At 34.5% G+C, this 22023-nt stretch overlaps 1 protein-coding gene across 2 annotated transcripts in view; it reads right to left on the bottom strand.

The window, feature by feature from the left end:
• Positions 1-22023, bottom strand: part of LOC149566657 (Radical SAM superfamily protein) — an 81628-nt gene that overhangs the window by 19994 nt on the left and 39611 nt on the right. Inside the window, exons 4-7 of one of the 2 annotated variants that reach the window (XM_089819978.1) lie at positions 15184-15281; positions 15040-15081; positions 14808-14938; positions 14520-14628 (exon numbers count right to left, since the gene is read on the bottom strand). In XM_089819978.1, the coding sequence (XP_089676104.1) occupies positions 14520-14628; positions 14808-14938; positions 15040-15081; positions 15184-15281 (380 nt within the window). The remainder of the gene's footprint in view (positions 1-14519; positions 14629-14807; positions 14939-15039; positions 15082-15183; positions 15282-22023) is intronic. The other variant, XM_089819979.1, reaches the window with a different exon arrangement.

The following is a 22023-nucleotide window of genomic DNA, read 5'->3' as shown; positions in this document are numbered from 1 at the left end:
GGAATCAGAAGAAATCCTACAAAGATTTAAAGAATTCAAAGCATTAACTGAAAAAATTTCAGGACATAAAATTAAAGCCCTTAGAACTAATAACGGAGGGAAATATACCTCAGACTTGTTTAAAAGGTTTTGTAAAGAATTAGGGATTAAGGAATACATTGTTCCTTATAACCCAGAGCAAAACGGGGTAGCAGAAAGAAAGAATAGGACAATTATAGAAGCTGCTAGGGCTATGATTTTTGACCAAATCCTAGAATATTATCTTAGGGCAGAAGCCTCTTGTATTGCTGTATATATTCAAAACAGAAGTCCTCACTCCAATCTTAAAGATAAAATACTTGAAGAAGTATTTACTAAAGTAAAACCCAATATAAGTCATCATAGAATTTTTGGATGTCCTATATATATTCATGTTCCAAAAGAAAAAAGAACCAAGTTAGAACCCTCTGGGAGAAAAGGTATTTTTGTAAGGTATAGTGAAACTTCAAAAGCACATGGGATTTTCATACCTGGACAGAAAACTATTGAACTTAGCAGAGATGTAATCTTTGAAAAAGATCTTGCATTCAAAAGAGCCATAAGTTCTGATGAACCTTCTCCTTTATCTAGTTCTGAAAGAAATAGTGAATCTAGGTCCCAAAGGGAGAACTTAGAAGAAATTGAAGATGAAATTCAAAACATGAACCTTGAAGAAAATTGAAAGAAAATACCACTTTGGGCAATTAAAACAGTTAAAGCAGCTCAAGACTTTGCTGCACCTTTCGGAATAGTCAAAGAAAGAAAAAGACCTAAAAGATTCTCTGGTTATACAACTAACGTAAGTGATTTATCCAAAACAGAGCCAACCAATCCCTCTGATGCTATTAAACATACAACTTGGAAAGAAGCTATGACAGAAGAATATCAATCTATCATGAAAAATGATGTTTGAGAAATCGTTCCAAAACCTAAAGGAAAATCTATTGTTTCTTCCAAGTGGATATTTGAAATAAAGCATGTTGTTGACGTTAGTATTGAGAAGTATAAAGCCAAATTTGTAGCCAGAGGATTTTCTTAGAAAGAAGGGATTGATTATGAAGAAACCTTTGCTCCTGTTGCCAAATATACCTCCGTAAGAGCAGTCTTAGCAATTGCCACATCAAAGGGATGGAAGGTACATCAGATGGATGTGAAAACAGCATTCTTAAATGGAAAGATTTCAAAAGAGGTGTATATCTAGAGCAACTTAAAGGATTTGAAACTCATGATCCTAACGCTTTTGTTTGTAGCCTCAAGAAAGCTCTCTATGGGCTTAAACAGGCTCCTAGGGCCTGGTACAAAAGAATTGATAAGTATCTCACCAACTTAGGATTCTCCAAGAATGAAGCTGATCCAAATTTATATTATAAAACAGATAAAGATGATATGGTAATTCTGATATTGTATGTTGATGATCTACTAATAACGGGTGATGATGATCTCATAGATTAGTGCAAGAAAGATCTACCTAGAGAATTTGAGATGAAAGATTTGGGACTCCATTACTTCCTAGGACTAGAAGTACAACAGAATTCTAACAGTATCATACTAAATCAAGGGAAGTATACATCAGATATTTTAAAGAAATTTGGAATGTGGAATTGCAAACCTATGTCTTCTCCAATGGAAACTAATCTACATAAACTTAAGGAAGCAGCTATAGAATCACCATCCATAGATTCTACTCTCTACAAACAGATGATTGGGTCTCTTATGTACTTAGTAAATACAAGACCAAATATTTGCTATGCAATTAATGCCTTAAGTCAGTTTATGTGTGAACCAAAGGAGATTAACCTAGTCACAGTTAAACACAATATGAAATACTTACAAAGCACTCTTAATCTTGGACTCAAATATGAGAAAGTTGCTTTAGACTTACATGGATTCACTGATTTAGATTGGGGTGGAAGTGTTAAAGATAGGAAAAGTACTTCAAGATGTTGCTTCAGTTTGGGATTAGCAATGATATCTTGGATATGTAGAAAGCAGTCTTCAGTAGCACAGAGTTCCATAGAAGCTGAATACAGTGCAGTAGCAATGGCCTCCCGAAAAGCAGTATGGCTGAGGAAGTTACTTGTGGAATTATTTAAGCAAGCTATGAATCCCACGATTATTCATTGTCATAATCAGAGTTCCATCAAGCTTTCAGTGAATCCAGTTTTCCATGAAGAGTCCAAGCATATTGAAATTCCTTACCATTATGTAAGAGATATGGTAGACAGGAATTCTATAAAATTGGAATACATTTGCACTGTAGATCAAACAGCAAACATACTCACCAAACCTCTATCTAAAGTGAAGATAGAACACTTCAAGAGGAGATTTGGTATGATTGAGTTGTAATCCATTTGTACTCTCTTGATTATTAATAAAATCATTTTATCTTGTCAGGCTATTGACTGTTATGGGCTTCACCATTTGTATTCATTTGTATTCATTATTTTAAGAGGTGACGATCTTTAAAAATTATGAACACTTGTATAAAACATTATGAGAGGTGACGATCTCTTAGATAATGTGCTAAACAGTAGAGTTCTACTGTAGGATCTAGATGAGTTCAAGATCATATTGTGATGTTGACATTGCAATGTTCATGGGTCACAAATTGGATAAAGGAAGAATCTTAGTATTCTCCGAGTTTATCCTGTATTCTGGTAGATCTTAAAACTAAGGATCATGTTATGCTATGGAAATACCAGTTTCTATAAAATCATAACTTGGATAAATGAAGAGATTACTCTTCAAATTTATCCTATATAATATCACTAGTGGCAATGATTTGTCATATCACAGGTTTAGTAATATGACTTTGTATCATGTATTCTATGATACCACATACTAAGAAGAGACAGACAGATATAAAGTATTAATTCTTGCTTATTCATCTGTATTGGTGTTGCTAGATATAATATCTTTCTGTAGGATTATCAAGTTAAGAGGGAGTGTTAAGAATATTAACCAAGATAAACCTACAGGTCTGACAGTACAGACCATACTTCCTCTTAATAGTAATATATCTCTAATGTTGGCATTTAATGATAGATATATCTCTCCTAAAGGTGCCAAGTTAGGAAGGGTTATGTCCCTTGAGGGACATACCCTTTAGAAAGGATATATAAGTAGGTTGTAAATGCAGATTTCAGGACACAGTTACAGCAGTCTGCTCCTATAAGCATTTTATATCCTGCAATTTATATCTGAGATTCTCTATCACAATAAAAGGTTAAATATTCAGTATTGTATCTACATTATAATAAGCACTAATTTCATCAATATTCATACTACTTAGAAGATCATTCTCAGCATATAAGACTGAATTAAAAGTCTGATTAAGAGATAAGGATTTAGCAGAAACTTTACACTTACTTCAGAGATAATAGTCTTGCAAATAATATGTATATCCTTTTGTAATTCGATGAGGTAATGTATGCTAAAGAGGCAGACTTAAAATGTGTTGTGCGCTCTTTATCCACAAACATAGCCTCTATAAATATGGCGCCCAAGTGGCATGTCCCAAGAAGGGACATGTCCCTCTCTAGGTCGGCCAGAACTGTCCTCTCAAAATCGGCGCCCATCAGGAATTAAATTAAGTAGTATTTAAACTAACTAATCTTGTTCATAGTTTACTAAACAAGACTACCCTAAGGGAGACACCAATTATGCTTGAGAACTGAACAATGTATTTATAGGCCTTTCAAAGGCATCATATGTATTATCAGAGCTGTACGATCTGCTTCATCAGACCAGTGTGATTACAAAGCTACAGAATTAACACTTGGCAACATAGGGATTAACAATTTCTATGGTTTCATCAAAGTCCTTGGGCTTAATTACAAGCACTTTGCCCCTCAGCCCCAATCTATATCACAACAAGAACACCATGGGAACCACCCCGGGACCCCACAAGGGGCATTGTCCCCAAACACCCACAATGAACACAACCTCTTGACCCCATTGACGTCATTGCCCCTATATACCCACAAGAGGCACTACCCCTTGACCCCACCAGGGGCATTGCCCCTAAAATTCCACAAGGAGCATTGGTCCTCAACCCCATAGGGATCTCTAATCCCAAATCTCATTAGTCCTTGGGATCTCTTGTTAATTAGAAACTTGATTACAGTATGAGAGCAACAAGGAATCACGATATAACTCTTGAATGTGCTAATTTACATGTTATTGTCATGCAACTTGCCAAAACTCTCTTTAGATGAGGCGACTTACACAAACAACATGGTTAGCAGAAGTGGCATCGTAACTTATTTAAAGGTTGAAGTCATTTTATTTCCTATGATATGTATTATAAATTTTACTTATATGTGATGGAAATCGGTAATATGCCCTACAAATTTAGTAACATGTGTGTTTTTGAAGAATATATTTAAAACTATTTATTTTCAAATGTTCAACAAATTGTCAAGTTATTGCCAAGATTTTGTATAGTCTTGAGTTTTTCAAAAATGTTGAGCTTGCTCGGTTATTTCCAAGTCCAAGTTTTTCAACTATGATCCAAGTTTATAGTTCTACTATTGAGAGGAACTAATCAACCTATAGCTTCATCCATTCTATCAAGACAAATCAACTTACCTCCAAGAGAAAAGAAACTTCTATTTGTATATTGAACCTTGCATCTCATTTACCACAACACACTTATGTACAAGGAGAGTCTAGGAGCTCTATGAGATGTAGAGCCAAAGGAGACAAGCACAATAGATAAGTTGGCTGCTATTACTTTGGAAAATCTTGACCTTAAGGAGTCTAGTAGTTTGAATGATGAGTTTGATGCAAGCTTTAGGGATGAGTGATGATTTGAGGCATCGGGCCATTTGCCAATTATATTTTTGAATGTAACCATCATTTTGAATATAATGAAAATATATGGATAGTTGGCATTTTCATTATTCATTCAATGCACTCCTAAATATACGTGAGCATTTTAATGCTTCATCTGCTGCTCCATAGATCAATTTTTCATATGTTACTCTTCAGATCTTTTTGTTAATATTTTTTTATGTACTATATTTTTTTTCAAAACCTGTAAATTAGTAGAGATTTCAAAGTTTGGTCAAGTAGTGAAAGTTGAAAGGTTTTGAACAGTTCTTTTTGCATTCTAATATACAAATGTATTTTGATGCTATTAGAGATATGCAATGGCAAAAAATCTATACTCGACACCTAATCAAGAGATCAACTTTCTCTAGAGCCTCGTGTTACATTTGTTTTGTAGGGATTTTGCGTCTTGACTAGGGAGTCCAGGTTTTGAGAATGTAAACAATGTTGTTTGTATTCCTAATTAGTTGTACATGCTAAAGAGTTTGTTTTGAAATCATGCCATCCATCTACAATGTATTAATGATCCGAATAGTGGAATGGGAGCTGGTAGCTCACTTTTGCTAGAGGTTTTCCAGTTTTCCAAAATTTCTCCGAAAGTATCTAATATATTCAGTAGTCATCTTGCATTTTAACCTTGCTTTTAGTTGATTTGAACATGTTTTATGTTGGTCCAGGAGCACATAGACTGGAATAGATTTTTCTGTGTTTTAAACAATATAAATAAATCATTTTGTGAACTAGTTTATGTAAGGCCAATAGAGAAATCCATAATTGATCAACTATTGAGGAATATTTACTTCAGCTTATGGATCATATCAAGGCTTATGCAATATGCTACTCTAGTTAATATGATAATGCTCATCTAAAATAAAATATTATTAACATCATGTGCACAATAACTATACAAGATATTTAATATACATATATATATGAAATTTATTGTCTTTTTGTATCCAATTGATCTAAGTAGTTCATTTCATAATATATATATATATATATATATATATATATATATATATACATTATGAAATGAACTATACAATATATATATATATATATATACAATATATATATATATATATATATATATATACATTATGAAATGAACTATACAATATATATATATATATATATATATATATATACAATATATATATATATATATATATATATATATATATACACACACACACACATTATGAAATGAACTACTTAGATCAATTGGATACAAAAAGACAATAAATTGCAACAGTAAAGTACTAGGGTAAACGAGACCCTAGATTATGAAAAGCAATCAAGCTCTTAAAACATTTAGAATTGACAAAACACAAGAGGGTTGACATCAATGTAGTTAAATCCTCAAATCCTCAACAAAAAGAACTAAGCACAAGAACAAAAACCTAAGCAAGAGGATCCTCTATTAAGAATTAAGTTAAATAAAATGAAAGTAGACCACCGATGTCACATGTATATATCAAGGGTCAAGTTTAAAGAACAGAGTCAAAGTAGGATTTGCTTACACTAACAAGGGAATGCCCAAGGATGATAAGGCTAGGATAAACAAACTTAAGAAGAATTGACATGCTCCCCCTAGTGTTGAGATAATGGATGCTGCATACATTGCATAATATTGTTATATTGTATTATTTTTATTTTATTATATAATGTTGCATCTAGATGGACGTGCAACATGTAAAGATTCCCATGAGATATACTTGATGAGTTGTATTGTAACATTGTGATAATATTTCATGTAATTATTTAATATTGGAGAAAAGAATTAAATTTTCAATATTAAATGTGTGGTCAATGGGTTAGGTAGCACATGGTTTATGTAATACCACATGATGGTTTTGTGAGACTTGTTACTATATAAGCAGCCACAAGAGTAGTTGTTGTTGTGAGAAGTGAGAAGACCAAAGGCAAAAAAGGAAAGAGTCAAGCGAGACAAGACTTGACAGGTTAGCCAAGAGAGCATTTGTGAAGGTTAGAAGCATGGCATGGGATGTGTAGATTCATGCTTGTTCACATAAATTGCTTAGTTATGGCTATGGCTTTGAAGGCTCCCATGGTTGTATTGCAATAATTATTTTGCTGAATAATAAATGGTGATGGATGCTTTTGAAGGCTAGATTTTTCCCTCAATGAGGGTTTCCTAGGGTATATCTTGTGTCACAATTTTTGTGGGAATGTTGTCTATTCTCTTGCATGTGGATTTTAATTGCATATTTATTTCATATTTATGAGTTATGTAGAAACCGCTATATTTCTTTCTTGCTGAGTTTTCTTAGAAGTGGTATCAAAGCTAGGTTTTATTATTGTAACCCTAAATTGAATCCATGGGAATACATAAGAGGATAAAAGAATGGACAAGATATATGAGTTTTTATTCCAAATCTGAGGGTTTTGGGTTTGCTGTTATGATGGGATGTTGGTAGATTTTGAGCATATGAAATTGTTGGACAAAAGGATTTTTTGGATGTTTCATTTAAATGAAGGTTAAGGAGGAGCTTGCACAAATGACCTCTTGAGTAAAAACAGACCTCACCATTGGATCCGGGTCGATGTTTCCATAATTTTGATATATAATATGGCCTAGTTTGGTCATGTTCAGAAGAAATGAAAGAGTTTTTTAATTTCAGCCCGTGATGGCTGTCAAATTTAATCTCGTTGGAATTTTTGTCACAAAAAATAAAAAATACAGTGAAAATGGTAAAAAGACTGTCTTGGTAAAACGGCCATAACTTTCACTCAGGATATCGGATTTCAGACTTCTTATAGGCATTGGAAAGCTAATTCAGAGCACTACAACATGGTGTAGATTTGGTTCTATGATTTTGACATTTTGTCAGGGTTTAAGAGCCCAAAATTCAAATGTTTATTTTGAGCACAGATTAGGGTATAACTTGGGCATACAGAGTCAGATTTTGGACTTTGAGTAGTCAATGGAAAGCTCTTGGAGAGCTCTACACATTGTTCAGATTTAAAACAAGTTTGACATGGTTTATTTGGTGATATATTAATTTGAACAAATTATGGTATATATTGACTATGGTGAGTTTATGACATTGTATGTTTGGAGATTTGAGTTTGATGTTATTGTATATTCAGTTCATATTTCAGATTGGTCTCATGATGATATAATTATCAGTATTTAGTTTATATATGTATGATGATTTATTGGGTCTACAAGTTGTGCAGTGTTGTAAGCGGTCTATACTTACAGATTGCATTTATAACTTGGTTATGGGTTGTCTTTGCCCATTGATCTTTCATTATTGATGCATATCCAAATTGGTGGCTTGCATTTGGGTTGTCTACGCCCTAAGTCACATGATTTGCTGATTTTTCTTCATGTAGAAGAGATGAGATGTTACCACGTTTAGTCATGGTGGAGGATTGTGGTTGAATATTTTAAGTTAACAAGTTGGACATATTGAGAATCAGATGCTCAATTCAAGAATGTGATCATGATGCCATGGATTTTTGCATGACATGATTGGATATATAAGTACATCATTGATGTTCATTGGCTTGGATTCCTAATTTGATTACGGTGGTATATCTTCTTGGTTGAAGATCATGGTTATTTGGTTTTTTTTAAGAAGCTAATGATGTGCACTTTGAGTTCTTTGATGGTTTGATGCCTTGGTTGATTCTCATGGTTAGAGGATGTTTTTCATCATGATGTCATGGATAGCTTGGATATACAGTTTAGTGGGAACTTGTAACAGTGATGGGGTGACAGTGCAAGATTAGTTTTTGGTTTGGTTTGTATCTTCTTGGTTTGGAGATCTTGGTTTCACTTGGTGTTAACACTTTTTTTGTGTGAGTGTAGACCTAGAAGATCTTCATGATGCCATAGGTGACTTGGTACCACAGTTGAGGAGTTGTTGGCATTGATATATTTATTGAGTGTTTGCAGATGTTGAAGGTTTGTCTTAGATCCTGTTGCTGCAGAAGCGTCTTTGAAATTTGCATGGTGGACTTGTTATCTTCATAGTGTGTGAAGATGGATAGATCTTGAGGACTCATGGGGTTCTTGGTTATCTTCATAGTGTGTGGAGCTGGTTCTTCATGGTATGTGGAGATGGTTTTCTTCATGGTGTGTGGAAATTGTTGCATCTTGAGGACTCATAGGGTTCTTGGTAAAAGTGTGGTTTATGCTTTCATTTGACATATTATTCTTGGTGTGAGGATGGTTTTAGTATTATGTCATGGTATACTCTTAATACACGTTTAGAGTTTTGACATGTTACAGTATGTTCATATGGAGCATGTTATCTCTTTGGTTGAGATGGTAAGATCATGTTGTCATGTTTATGTTCCTGAGGCCATAGTTGGAACTTTGACAATGATCTTGGTTTAGTTTCTTGGTATTGAGTACATTGATCATAAGCTGGATACTTCATGATATTGCTATGTTGCATTTGGAGTTGGCATGGATTGATTGGTTACAGGTGCTCATGGATACTTAGAGATGGTGGTGATGCTGATTTCTCTGGATTAGAGATGTGTTTGTTGGGATGGTTGATGGTTTCAATAGGAAGTCTGAGGGGCAGTCACTTGATATGGACTTGAGAGGAGATTGTTCTTAGATGAGTCTTGGTTGGAGACTTGGATATCTTGATGAGCATTCTCATTCCCCACCCTTGGTCTACTCGGCGGTTTGCTACTTGAGAGGTAATAGCCCATTGCTTTTCTCAGATGCATTATATTTATGCTTGTCTTTCATGGATATGGATCTTGAGCTACGGTGCATGAGTTAGTTCCGGAGGGTTCATTTGAAAAATGGTTTAGCATTGGTTATCTCCATTTGCATATGTTGTTATACTGGTTAAGTTTCGGAGATGGTTCTATATTGGGCATATTCCTTGGTTTAGGAATGGTTTATGAGTTTGATCTTCTTGTGAGAGGCTTACATCCATGATTAGTTATATGGTATGGTTTGAGTGTTGTTACGGCTTCTTGGTTGAGGTTCTATAGAGGAGATCATACTTGCACATTTTACATCTAGAGGTGTGTGTAGAAAGACATGATACAGTTTATGATTTGCATAGTTTCTCTTTGGTCTTGGTTATCTTCCTAGATGTTCGGTTTTACTTACATTGGATTTGAGATTGGTTAGAGATTGTGAATAATAGTCTGTGCTCATGTATGCCATGTGAGAGATGACATGGTTATTCCTTTATCTCTTTCCTTTGTTGGTTGTGGAGAGCTTGGGAGACTGTTGGAGACTAGTTATGAGAATTGTTCTTGCAGGTTATTGGTCTATGTATTGTGGATGTCCTTGATACTATATGGATTCACTTCTTTGAGATGTTGTGAGTGGATTGGTTATAGATTTGACATTATCTTTGCAATGGGAACTTCTTGGTATATATGTGGCCGACGTTGCTCTTGAGGCTTTTGATTACAGATTACAGATTGGATATGTTGATGATGTGAGATTCACTTTGTATGTCTTTGGAGGTATGAATAGTTGGATGGGTTTGGCACTTGCTGTGGGTGCTATTTCAACTATGAATATTTTGACAACTATGGATACATGAACACCTTTGGATCAAGTTTTTGTGCTTAGCGTTTCAGTTAGTACAAGATTTTATGATCTTCTAATGCGACAGGTTGGGTGGCTTTCTCTTTGGATGGCTTCTATGAATGTTTGGTGGCAGTGACATAATAGGAGGTGAGATCATTCATATTTGAGATGCTCGATACTTTGATTTTGTTGTGGGTACCAAGATGGAGCGCTTCGTGTACTTTGATCCATGATGGTGGATGTGTTGGGAGGGATTGTTCCCTTGTTAATTTATGTGGCTACAGATTGACCCTATGGAATATATACAAGTGGGAGATTGTTGAGATAATGGGTGTTGCACACATTGCATAATATTGTTATATTGTATTATTTTTATTTTATTATGTAATGTTGCACCTAGATGGACAAGCAACATGTAAAGATTCCCATGGGATATACTTGATGAGTTGTATTGTAACATTGTGATAATATTTCATGTAATTATTTAATATTGGGGAAAAGAATTAAATTTTCAATATTAAATGTGGGGTCAATGGGTTAGATAGCACATGGTTTATGTAATACCACTATGTGGTTTTGTGGGACTTGCTACTATATAAGCAACCACAAGGGTAGTTGTTGTCAGAAGTGAGAAGACGGAAGGCAAAAAGCGAAAGAGTCAAGCGAGACAAGGCTTGACAGATTAGCCAAGGGAGCATTGTGAAGGTTGGAAGCATGGCATGGGATGTGTGAATTCATGCTTGTTCACATAGATTGCTCAGTTGTGGCTATGGCTTTGAAGGCTTCCATAGTTGTATTGCAATGGTGATTTTGTTGAATAATACATGGTGATGGATGCTTTTGGAGGATGGGTTTTTCCTTCAATGAGGGTTTCCCAAGGTATATCTTGTTTCACAATTTTTGTGGGTATGTTGTCTATTCTCTTGCATGTGGATTTCAATTGCATATTTATTTCATTTTTATGGGTTATGTAGAAACTATTATATTTCTTTCTTGCCGAGTTTCCTTACACCTAGAGCCTCTCCCAATATATATATTGATGAGCCTGCACTAGTTGAGAAAATATTACGAATGTATGTCTTTCTCCATCGGCAAGATAAAATCTTTGACCAAGCAATTCTATTTTGATCAAACAACTGAAAGAAACAGATAATGAATCAATCAAATCTATGTGTACAATAGTATGGTATATCCCCAAGTCTCATGGACGATAGAACACCTAAAATTGTTACCCCATAAAATATGGTGATTAGCTAGAAGTTAGAACCCATGATTGGTGTGAGCACACTTTCAACAGCCTAAAATGATATTCAAGCCATATAACCATTGTAATTGAGATAGTGCAAGATCCATAAACTAAAGCAACTATGCCACGCTCTTAATCATTGGCAATATGGATTTAATAGAGATATTCTCAACTAGCTCAACATGCAATACCACAGATGTCAATCGTCAACATAAAGAACAACTCAACAATGCAAAAATTAAATAACCTTACGATCACACATTTGTAAAGAGAAAGTTAACTCTAGAGAACCCCTCAATGGGAATAGAACTCTACAAATAATAAATACACTCCCTTGCCACTAACCCACAGTGCACAAGTGTCTTAAATTGCCTCATGGGATTTCACATACACCTACATATTTTCTTAAAGGTAAAAGAGACCTATGCCAATACCTACAATGCTGTAAAAATGGAAACAAAGGACTAAAACCTCCATAGACAAGGATGCTAGACTTATACCACCAACTCCTTGAAAAATTATCAGCTATTCCACACTCACAGCAGCATTCTTCCTTCTAGTTTCAAGATCCTCTGCCAACTAACCTCAGCAAACTAGTCAACCTGCTTGGCTTTGGCTAAAACAATCAACCAGCATATTGGCTTCGGCTAACACTATCCAACCAGCCAACCTCCTCAAACATGGCCTCCCCAGCCATAAAACAGAGAAGACTTATTTTCTCTCCAACTCTTCAACTTTTGCCTCTATGCCTTCAGATTCTCTCCCCGGGGAATGCAGATGGCTGTTGCACATAACCAAGAGTACCAAAAATAATTGCAGTCCTGTAAGGAAATCAAATCATTGGTCACCTACATAATAATTTAATAAAACCAGCACCTGCTAAGAGAGGATGGCAAACATGCTAGAAGAGGAAGAGACACACCAAACAAGTGTAACCATGCTCCCTTCAGGGAGTAGCATTATCAAAACAATTGCTGCCCAATTAGAGAAAATGGTCACTGCCCAATGAGAGAAACAATGCCAGCAATCTTAAAATTAGTCGCCATTAGGGCAGTAAACAATCATGTGCCCAATCATGAAAAATGCAACCAAAAGAGGAGAAAACATCTGCCACCAAAATAAGGGAATACAATTGCCACCCAAAACAAGGTAACATTTTCTGCTCAACAAGTTTGCTTCCTCTATGGGCAAACCTCTGATGTTACCAACAAACACTGATGACATTTTGTCCCTTTCTGCAATTGTTGAACACCACCAAACTCGCCCAAATGTGTGCCCTAACTGTTTGGCCAAACCTGCAGCATTGTCTCAAGCAATAATACCACCCAACCGAAGCAACCTGAGTTGTTGATTGTATAAAACAAGTGGAGTAGAGACAGCATTAAAATCAGTCAACTGACTGAGTAAAACATCACTTTCAATACTACTACAGATGAGCTTGCAGCAGACTGAAAAACTTGTGATTCTTTCTGCAGGTGAACTTCAGCACCAAAAAGCACCAACAATGTCACTCCGGGTGAGTTGTAGCTTGACCCCACTGGTTCACTAAACTGATCCATTTTTCAGATCAGTCTAACAAACCATTGACCTACAATATATAAGAAATGCTAGGAGATTTAACCAATGAACATATCAAATTTTTAACATAATTATATCATCAAGATTGATTTAGTTTTTTGCAAACTTCAAAAGCATAATTAGGAGATTGGAAAATTGGTACGAAAGGATAGATAAGAATCTTGATGTCTCCTATAAAAAAGAAATACGATTTACTAAAACCTCTCTAATGTATTGCAGCATACTAACAACATTTTTTAAAATTTTCTAACAGTCTACAGTGACCAATAGGGAAAACCCTTTGAATACAATATCTGTAGTTCACCAACTTGACATTAATTAGATGCCATGAAAAATATACATCAATGCATGAAATAAAGTTTGAAACTCTGGAGAAAATTTTTTGACACACTACATCATTGTGAAAACCAAATTAAATGATAGCAAAGCTGTTTGAGAAAATTAGCAAGGAACTTAAAGCCATTTCGAATTTTCATCATGTCATATAATTCATAGTGTGCAAATTTCACAATTATGGATTGGGTAAAATGATAAATCTAAACAACTTATAGAGGAATACCATGGACACTCATAGAGCCAAGTATATAAAAGCATTGAAACTGTGTTCAGCATAAACAATAGACAACTATGTGAAATGCATATTGAAGTTTGGTCTTTGGGTGATGACTTGTGAACAATTTGTAGTAAATTCTTAGATTCCATATTATTTTTCATTTGTCCCTAATGGTTGATGGCCCCATTATTTATTTCAATTTGTAATGTGCTGGCACGCTTCAATGGGTCCTGTTTACATATTACGTTGATGCTTTTTTAATAACTGTTGATGGTTACCTTATACAGGCAATGGCTCCAAGATCCCACACTGGCATGATTTCTGTCATGCCTAAAGGTATTACTGGATTCGCACTGACCTATTCTAACTATTATTAGTGTAGACAGCTTTCTAAATCCAACTCAAAATAGGTGCAAGAAATAAATTGAATCTAAAATAGCCTAAAAGCAGTTTTGATCATTTCAGACATTTATAATGGTGATTGTATATGCAGAAAGCATTTAGAAGCCATTGTCAAAGAGAACGCAATGTCAAACTTAACTAGCGTATGAAAGGAATGAACCAATGTCAAAAGCCCCTTCAACTCAGATACATAACTTCTCTGTACAGACCCAAAGTTTAAACAACTTGAACTCTGGGATCTATTCAAATAAGCATTCTTGGCACATCAATGGTATATTGATTTTCATGCAAGCAATAATCTATCACTCATCAATCAGACACTAAATACAAGAGGAAAGGATGCATACCATAAATACAACATTTGTAATTGGACCAACCTCTCCTGATAAAAGACGACGAGCATAAACAACCTGCTCTACGATTTCTGCTGCAGTCAAATTTTTCTTTAAACCCATCCTAGAAAAAGGCCACGTATGCATCAGTGTATAGCACTCATGCATCATATGCTACCAGATTGATGGAATTGAAAGCATAAGCTTCTGTAGAATATAATGCAAGTAATCTAATGTATAAAAAGTATTCTAACCAGACAACCCAAGGAAAGGCCCGACAATTTCATTTCAGAGAGTACTTGCCTTCCTGTATAGCAAAATTGACAGTTCATTGCACACCCCACTTGACTTGACACGCAGACGGTTGTACGCCCTCTTCTACATGGAATTACAACTGTTTCTATTACTAACCCATCTCCCAAACTGAATAGAATCTGTAACCTCCTGCCACCATATCAGTAAATCAAATTTCTTTACAAACAAATATGAATTATATGGAGTAAGGAACAACTATGAGTTGTATTGAAAACATTACATTATCCATGCACCTTTTGTCCATTGAGTTATACAGTATACCCTGTTCCCTCAATCAAATATAGCACAAGGAAAAAAATATTTCAAGTAATCAATATTTTCACTCCAGTATGCTATGCATATGCAATCATGGACGTAAAACTACCTTGCAAGTGCCATCAACTGCAAAATAGACATCTTTAAGGGATAATGCACTGAACTCTGCTGTCTTTTCCAATGCTTCTCTGAAGCACTTGCTCAAGCCTGACTCAACACAGTGACCCAGAATATTGAATTTAAATGAAGAACTAAAGGTCAAAAACAAAGTTGAAATTCATTTGATATTTGAGAAAAGTCAGAATGTCAATTGAAGCTGCAACATTGCAAGTACTATAACAAGGAATTAGAACTGTCTCCAGCAAAATGAAAATAGATTTGCTAAGAAGGGATGCCCATCATATTACAACACCAAAGTTCACCATATGCTTACAAAAAGTTCAGTACCCTACCATAAACTTCAATCATAACCAATATATAGCCCATAACAGGTATTACTTACCTACAGGCATGGGAGCAATAAATCATTGCAGTCCCCTTTAATTGGAGTAAATTATTGAAATGCAATCAGATCTGAATTTTGAGCTATATTTCAAACTCATACAACGTTTATACACAATTAGGAGTAAGGATTCACTAAGAACATAGCATATCAGAGAACTTCAATACAATGTCACGTATAAAGGCACATGATATTGCAGCAGCATTCTATAAATGATTGCAGATCTGTTCCCAGGCATCTAGAACCTAATTTTATCTGCATAGTCGCATGCAAACATACAAATATAAAAGAACACACAGATCTATAAAGGGTAGCAAGCAGCTCCTTTTCACTACACTCTACATTAACTCAGGCATGACGTCAATCTTACAAAAATAGATCTCTCCAACACTCTAATTTCAGATGCCTGTGCTCTTTCATAAATAAGTGGAAGAGATGGCGATATAAATGAATCAAATTAAAAATTGACCAAACAAAAAGCTTATATATATATAGAAGAGATATATATCATAGGGGCAACAAAACTACATTGAGAATTGAGATAAGATCTTTCTCTAGAAACTCACTAGGCCACGTGCACCCTATCCTGACTTCCATATCATCTGAAGGAAGACAATCATAAGTAATATCCTATACTTCGTTGTGCCCATACACCATTTGTGTATCATGTTCAACCTTTAAACTAAATCCTTGGTTTCTTTTTCTTTTATTTTTAGTCAAGCTAGGCAATATTATGGTAAATCAATGTTGTATTAAACAGAGGAGATGAAGGCTCCTTAAATAGCTTTACAAAGACAACGATTATCAATGAAACAATCATTAACTGAAGACAAATTTAGACACCACCTAAACTAATTAGGACAACTAAGATGACAAGTAAACAAACATTACATTATTTTAATACCCTCCCATAATGGTCATCATTCTAAATACCCTAAAGAAGACAATCCACAAGTCTTTTGGTCACAAATGCACAAAAGGCTGCCCCCTCCTCATCAGAATGCTCTGTAAAATGAGCTTGCTCCTAAGACCCTCCTTGATTCTGCAAATGACCAAGATAACGAATAACTTGCCAACCTTGGTAAACAAAGGTATCAACTCCCTATAGCTAGACACACTGAGATGAAACTAATACCATGATTTTGAGGAAAAGCCACCAAACCCTTTTGCAGATGAGCACAATGCCCCAAAACAAACTCCAAGATACCATGACTCACCAATAACTTTTGCAGATGAACACTAAAAGACTGCAAGAAGACATTATTTTTGTCCAAAAAATCAACAAAACCCTCCGATGATTTTTTTGCAAAAAAATCAAAAAACCCTAAGGCTAAAAACAACATCCATATGAAGAAACCAAAAACGATTTTGAGGATAATTTTTTTTTTTAACACAATTTTTTAGGAGAAAAATGGATCAAAACCAGACACTGAAACATCAGTGAGTAATTGGCAAAAATTGAGGCAAAAATCATACAAAATCCACAATATTTTTTATGGGCAAAAGTTATAAGACTCCCGGTCAACTTTTTAGCAAAAAAGAATTATTAATACCCCCCAAATATTTTAAGGAAAAATTATAAACCAATCCAAAAAAATTATGAAAACCCTGTTAAGAAGATTAGCTTCATGAAAATTGAAGCAAAATTATGTATGTGTTTTTATATATCTGATGATAAATCAGTATGTTAAATCTGATTACACACACACACACACACACACACATATATCCTTATAAAATGCCAATCAAGTTATTACATTATAAATGCCGATCAAGTCTATTGTATTATGAATACCAATCAGCTTCCAAATATCGATAATGTGATAACAATCTGATTGTGTAAACATGAATCGGTGCATTATCGGGTGCAAGACTTAGTTAAGTCTAAAGAGTTTGCTATGAAACGATAAGCATCTGATCGATGACTTTTAAGGATGTTAATTATATTGTTTTGTATTGAGGTATGGTTACGTAGGGTCACAATATATATATATAGTATGCATTTGTGAATTCTGAAAATATATCAGTAACAAGGCATTACATTCTCAGGCATATTCAGATCTGCATGTGTGTGTGTGTGTGTGTGTGTAAATAAATCAAAACTTAGATATTAAAGAAGATTTAAAATCTTCACATAAGTTTCATCATGTTTCAATTCAAGTCTCCACCAATAAATGATCATAAACTTGACATGGTATTAGAGCCAGGTTGGTAGAGAGACTTTCTAATTCAAAATCTTGAAACAAAAGTAACAATATGTCAAACAATGCGAGAGTAGAGGGCAGGCTTGAAGAAGCAGCAAATTTCTTCTCATGGAAAATACAAATTATTACAATTCTCGAAGAATTGGAACTAGAATCCTTCATTAAATCAAATATCTCAATGCCTGAAGATGAGGCAGAAAAGGCCACTTGGAAAAGATGAACTAATAAAGCTAGAAAAATCATTGCTGATTCAATAAAAGATTGTAGTCTTCCATCCATCTCAAATCTAAAAAAAGCATTCGAAGTATTCAAGACAACTAAGGATACATTTGAAATCAACAATTCAAGTAGATTGATTACATTAAAAAATCAACTGATGAATACAAAAATGAATAAAGGAGAATCAATTTCATCCTACTTCAAAAAAAATTCCAAAATAAAAAAGCACATATCCTCAATTGGAAGCAAAGTAGAAGACCAAAAACTATCCATTATAGCACTAAGAGGATTCCTATATCTTGGGAAGCATTCATCCAAGTTGTCAGCAGACCTTCAATGCCAGCTTTTGATCAACTAAAAAAATGATTGCACATCAGAAGAATCAAGACTAATTTCTAGAGGGATCATTTCAAATCAAGAGGGAGAAAATCAAGCTCTTCTCAGTCTCTAACAACAGAGGGAAAAAGAGGAAATTCAAAGGAAAGGGAATAATAATTACAAAAGAAATTACTTCTCCAAAGTTCAATGTTATAACTATGAGAAATTCAAACATACTTTCAGAAATTGCCTAGAAAGGGGAAAAATCCTACCTTCCTTAGCCAAAACAAAAAAGGATGAAAATTTGTTATTCTATTCTGCTCTATCAAGTGAGATGAAATCCAACGAAAATGTGTGGATAATGGATAGTGGTGCTTCTTGACACATAACAGGATTTAGAGATAAGTTTGAAACTTTTCAAAATTATCTCACTAAAGGAGTCACCATTGTTGAAAATTCCACATATCCAGTAAAAGGAATTGGGACCTATTCTATACAATTAAGAACTGGGGTTAAACTAAAATTGAAAGATGTTCTCTTTGTACCGGGCATAAAAAGAAATCTAGTATCGATCTCTAGACTTGCTGATGAAGGTTTTCAAGTCACCTTCAATGAAGACAAAGTATTGTACTAGCCTGAAAACACTAATCTCAAGAATGCTATCACCATAAGGACTAGAGACGGGACCCTATATAAACTATGCAACATCCAAAAGCAAGATCTAATCCATAAAGTGACAGATTCTAATGAAGTATGGCATAGACGGCTTGGACATATTGGATTCAGTTCACTTCCAAATATAGAAAAAATCACCACTGGAACACCTAGCTTAAATTCAAATCATATAGGCACGTGTAAAGGATGTGCTCTAGGAAAGAATATAAAAAGACCTTTTCCTCCTAGTTAACACAAGTCTAAATCAATTATGGAACTAGTTCACTCTGATTTATGTGGACCTATGCCAACACTTTCTCTAGCAGGATTCTCTTATTATATAATATTCATTGATGATTTCTCCAGGAAAACTTGGATCTATTTTTTAAAGGTGAAAGAATCAAATAAGGTCCTACCAAAATTTAAAGAGTTCAAAGAAATAGTGGAAAATCAAACGTCAAAAAGAATTAAAATGTTAAGATTAGACAATGGAGGAGAATATACCTCTGAAAACTTCAAACCCTTTTGTACCTCTATTGGGATTAAAAGGGAGTGTACAGTACCTTATAATCCTCAACAAAATGGGGTAGCAGAAAGAAAAAACAGGGCCATTGTTGAAGCTGCAAAAGCTATGCTTCATGATCAAAATTTACATTTCTCATTTTGGGCACAGAGGCCATCAATACAGCCGTATACATTCAAAACAGATGTCCACACTCTATACTAGAAAACATAACTCCTGAAAAAGTTTTTACAAGAACTAAACCAAACTTAACTCATCTTAGAATATTTGGTTGCCCTATTTACATTCACATACCTAAAGAAAAAAGAACCAAGTTAGAACCATCTGGGAAGAAAGGAATATTTGTTGGGTATAGTGAGAACTTCAAAGGGTATAGAGTCTATGTACGTGAACAAAGATCAGTTGAAATAAGCAGAGATGTCATATTTGAAGAAAACACTGCTTTAAAACTATCTACAAGTACAAAAGATGAGCCCATAGACTTAGATGGAAATCTACAAACTAAAATTCAAAGGGAGAACATATTAGAAGAGAATGAATTGTTACCACATACAGAGAATAGAGACATCACTAATATCAAGAAAAGGCCATCATGGGCAAGGAAAATGATTAAAGAAAATAATGTTGAACCAAATGAAATTTCCGAGGAAAGCAAGAACACCAAAAACAAATCTTGTTAAACTGCATTAGTAACTAAACTTACTAAATCTAAACCGTCAACTATTGAAAAAGCCCTAACTTGTCAAGCTTGGAAAGATGCTATGGTTGAGGAATATGAATCCATATTACAAAATGATGTTTGGGATATTGTACGTAGACCAAAAGACAAATCAATTGTTTCATCAAAATGGTTATACAAAATCAAATATGCTTCTGATAGCAGTATTGAAAAGCATAAAGCAAGGTTTGTTGTTTGAGGTTTTTCTCAAAAAGCAAGTATTGATTATGAGGAAACTTTTGCTCCAATTGCTTGCTACACTTCCGTAAGAACAATTATTCCAATTGCAGCATCCAAAAGATGGAAGATACATCAAATGGATGTCAAGATAGCATTCTTGAATGGTGTCATAAATGAAGAAGTATATATTGAACAACCCAAAGGTTTTTCTATAAAGGATAAGGATAAATATGTATGTAAACTCAAGAAAGCTCTCTATGGCCTCAAACAAACACCTCAAGCTTAGTATGAAAGGATAGATAGCTACCTCACCAAACTAGGATACTCAAAGAATGAAGCTGATCCAAAAATATGTTTCAAAATTTCTAATGATGATATGTTAATACTTGTTTTATATGTTGATGATATATTGATAATAGGTAATGATCACTTGATTTGAAAGATGCAAACAAAATCTCATAGCTGAATTTAAAATGAAGGATCTAGGCCTACTACACTATTTCTTGGGCCTAGAAGTATGTCAAAAAAAGATCATATTTTTCACAATCAAGGGAAGTACACTCAAGACATCTTGACTTAGATTTGGAATGATGGACAGCAAACCTCTAACAACTCTAATAGAAACTAATCTACACAAACTAAAAGAAGAAGTCGTGAATTTGGAATCTATTGATTCCACTCTTTACAGACATATCATTGGATCACTTATGGTATCTTGTAAATGCTAGGCCTGATATATGCTATGCTACAAATGTTTTTAGTCATTTTATGTATGAACCAACGAAGATTCATTTGATGGCTGCCAAACATATCTTGAGATATCTACGTGGCACCATTGGTCTTGGTTTGAAATACAAAAATGTAGAGATCAAACTTGAAGGATATACTGATTCTGATTGGGTTGGATGTTCCATAAACCGCAAAAGTACTACACGGTGTTGCTTCAACCTTGGATCAACAATGATATCCTAGTTCAATAGAAAACAACCTATAGTTGCCTTGAGTTCCACCGGAGCTGAGTACATGGCAGCCTCCATGGGAGCATGCGAAGCAATATGGCTGAGAAAGCTATTATTTGGACTCTTTGGAAAACAAATAAGTCCTACAGTGATTCATTGTGATAACCAGAGCTACATCAAACTTTCTGCAAATCCTATTTTCCATAATCAATCGAAGCACATCAAGACTCCTTATCATTACATAAGAGACATGGTTGACAGAAATGTTATCAAGCTGATTTATATCAGCACAAATGAGCAAAATGTTGACATTTTCACAAATGAGCAAAATGTTGACTTCAGAGGTAAACTTGGTATGACAAATTTGTAAATGCAATTGTAAATTATTATATTCATGAATAAAATTAGATGTTTGCAAAAATGTGTTATGAAAGGTGACAACCTTTCTTATGTGTAAGATCACTATTGTAAGGTGATGACCTTATTTATAGTTGATCTATCTTCTAACAGCAAAAGTATTGAAGCATGCATTATCTTTGTTCTTCGGGCTGGATTTTGCCGAACACCATAATTTGGTTAAACCATTTTTAAGTGGTGCAAAACTTGTATTATATTTCCTTCAATTCCCGCATTGCTAAAGAGGGAGTGTTGAGAAGATTAACTTCATGGAAA

Source organism: Cupressus sempervirens, chromosome 3 (genome assembly GCF_028749045.1).
Source record: "Cupressus sempervirens isolate cs-2001-9-10 chromosome 3, ASM2874904v1, whole genome shotgun sequence".
Taxonomy (NCBI): Eukaryota; Viridiplantae; Streptophyta; class Pinopsida; order Cupressales; family Cupressaceae; genus Cupressus; species Cupressus sempervirens.
The sequence above is the reverse complement of the archived record's forward strand: the minus strand, read 5'-3'. Positions and strand labels throughout refer to the sequence as shown.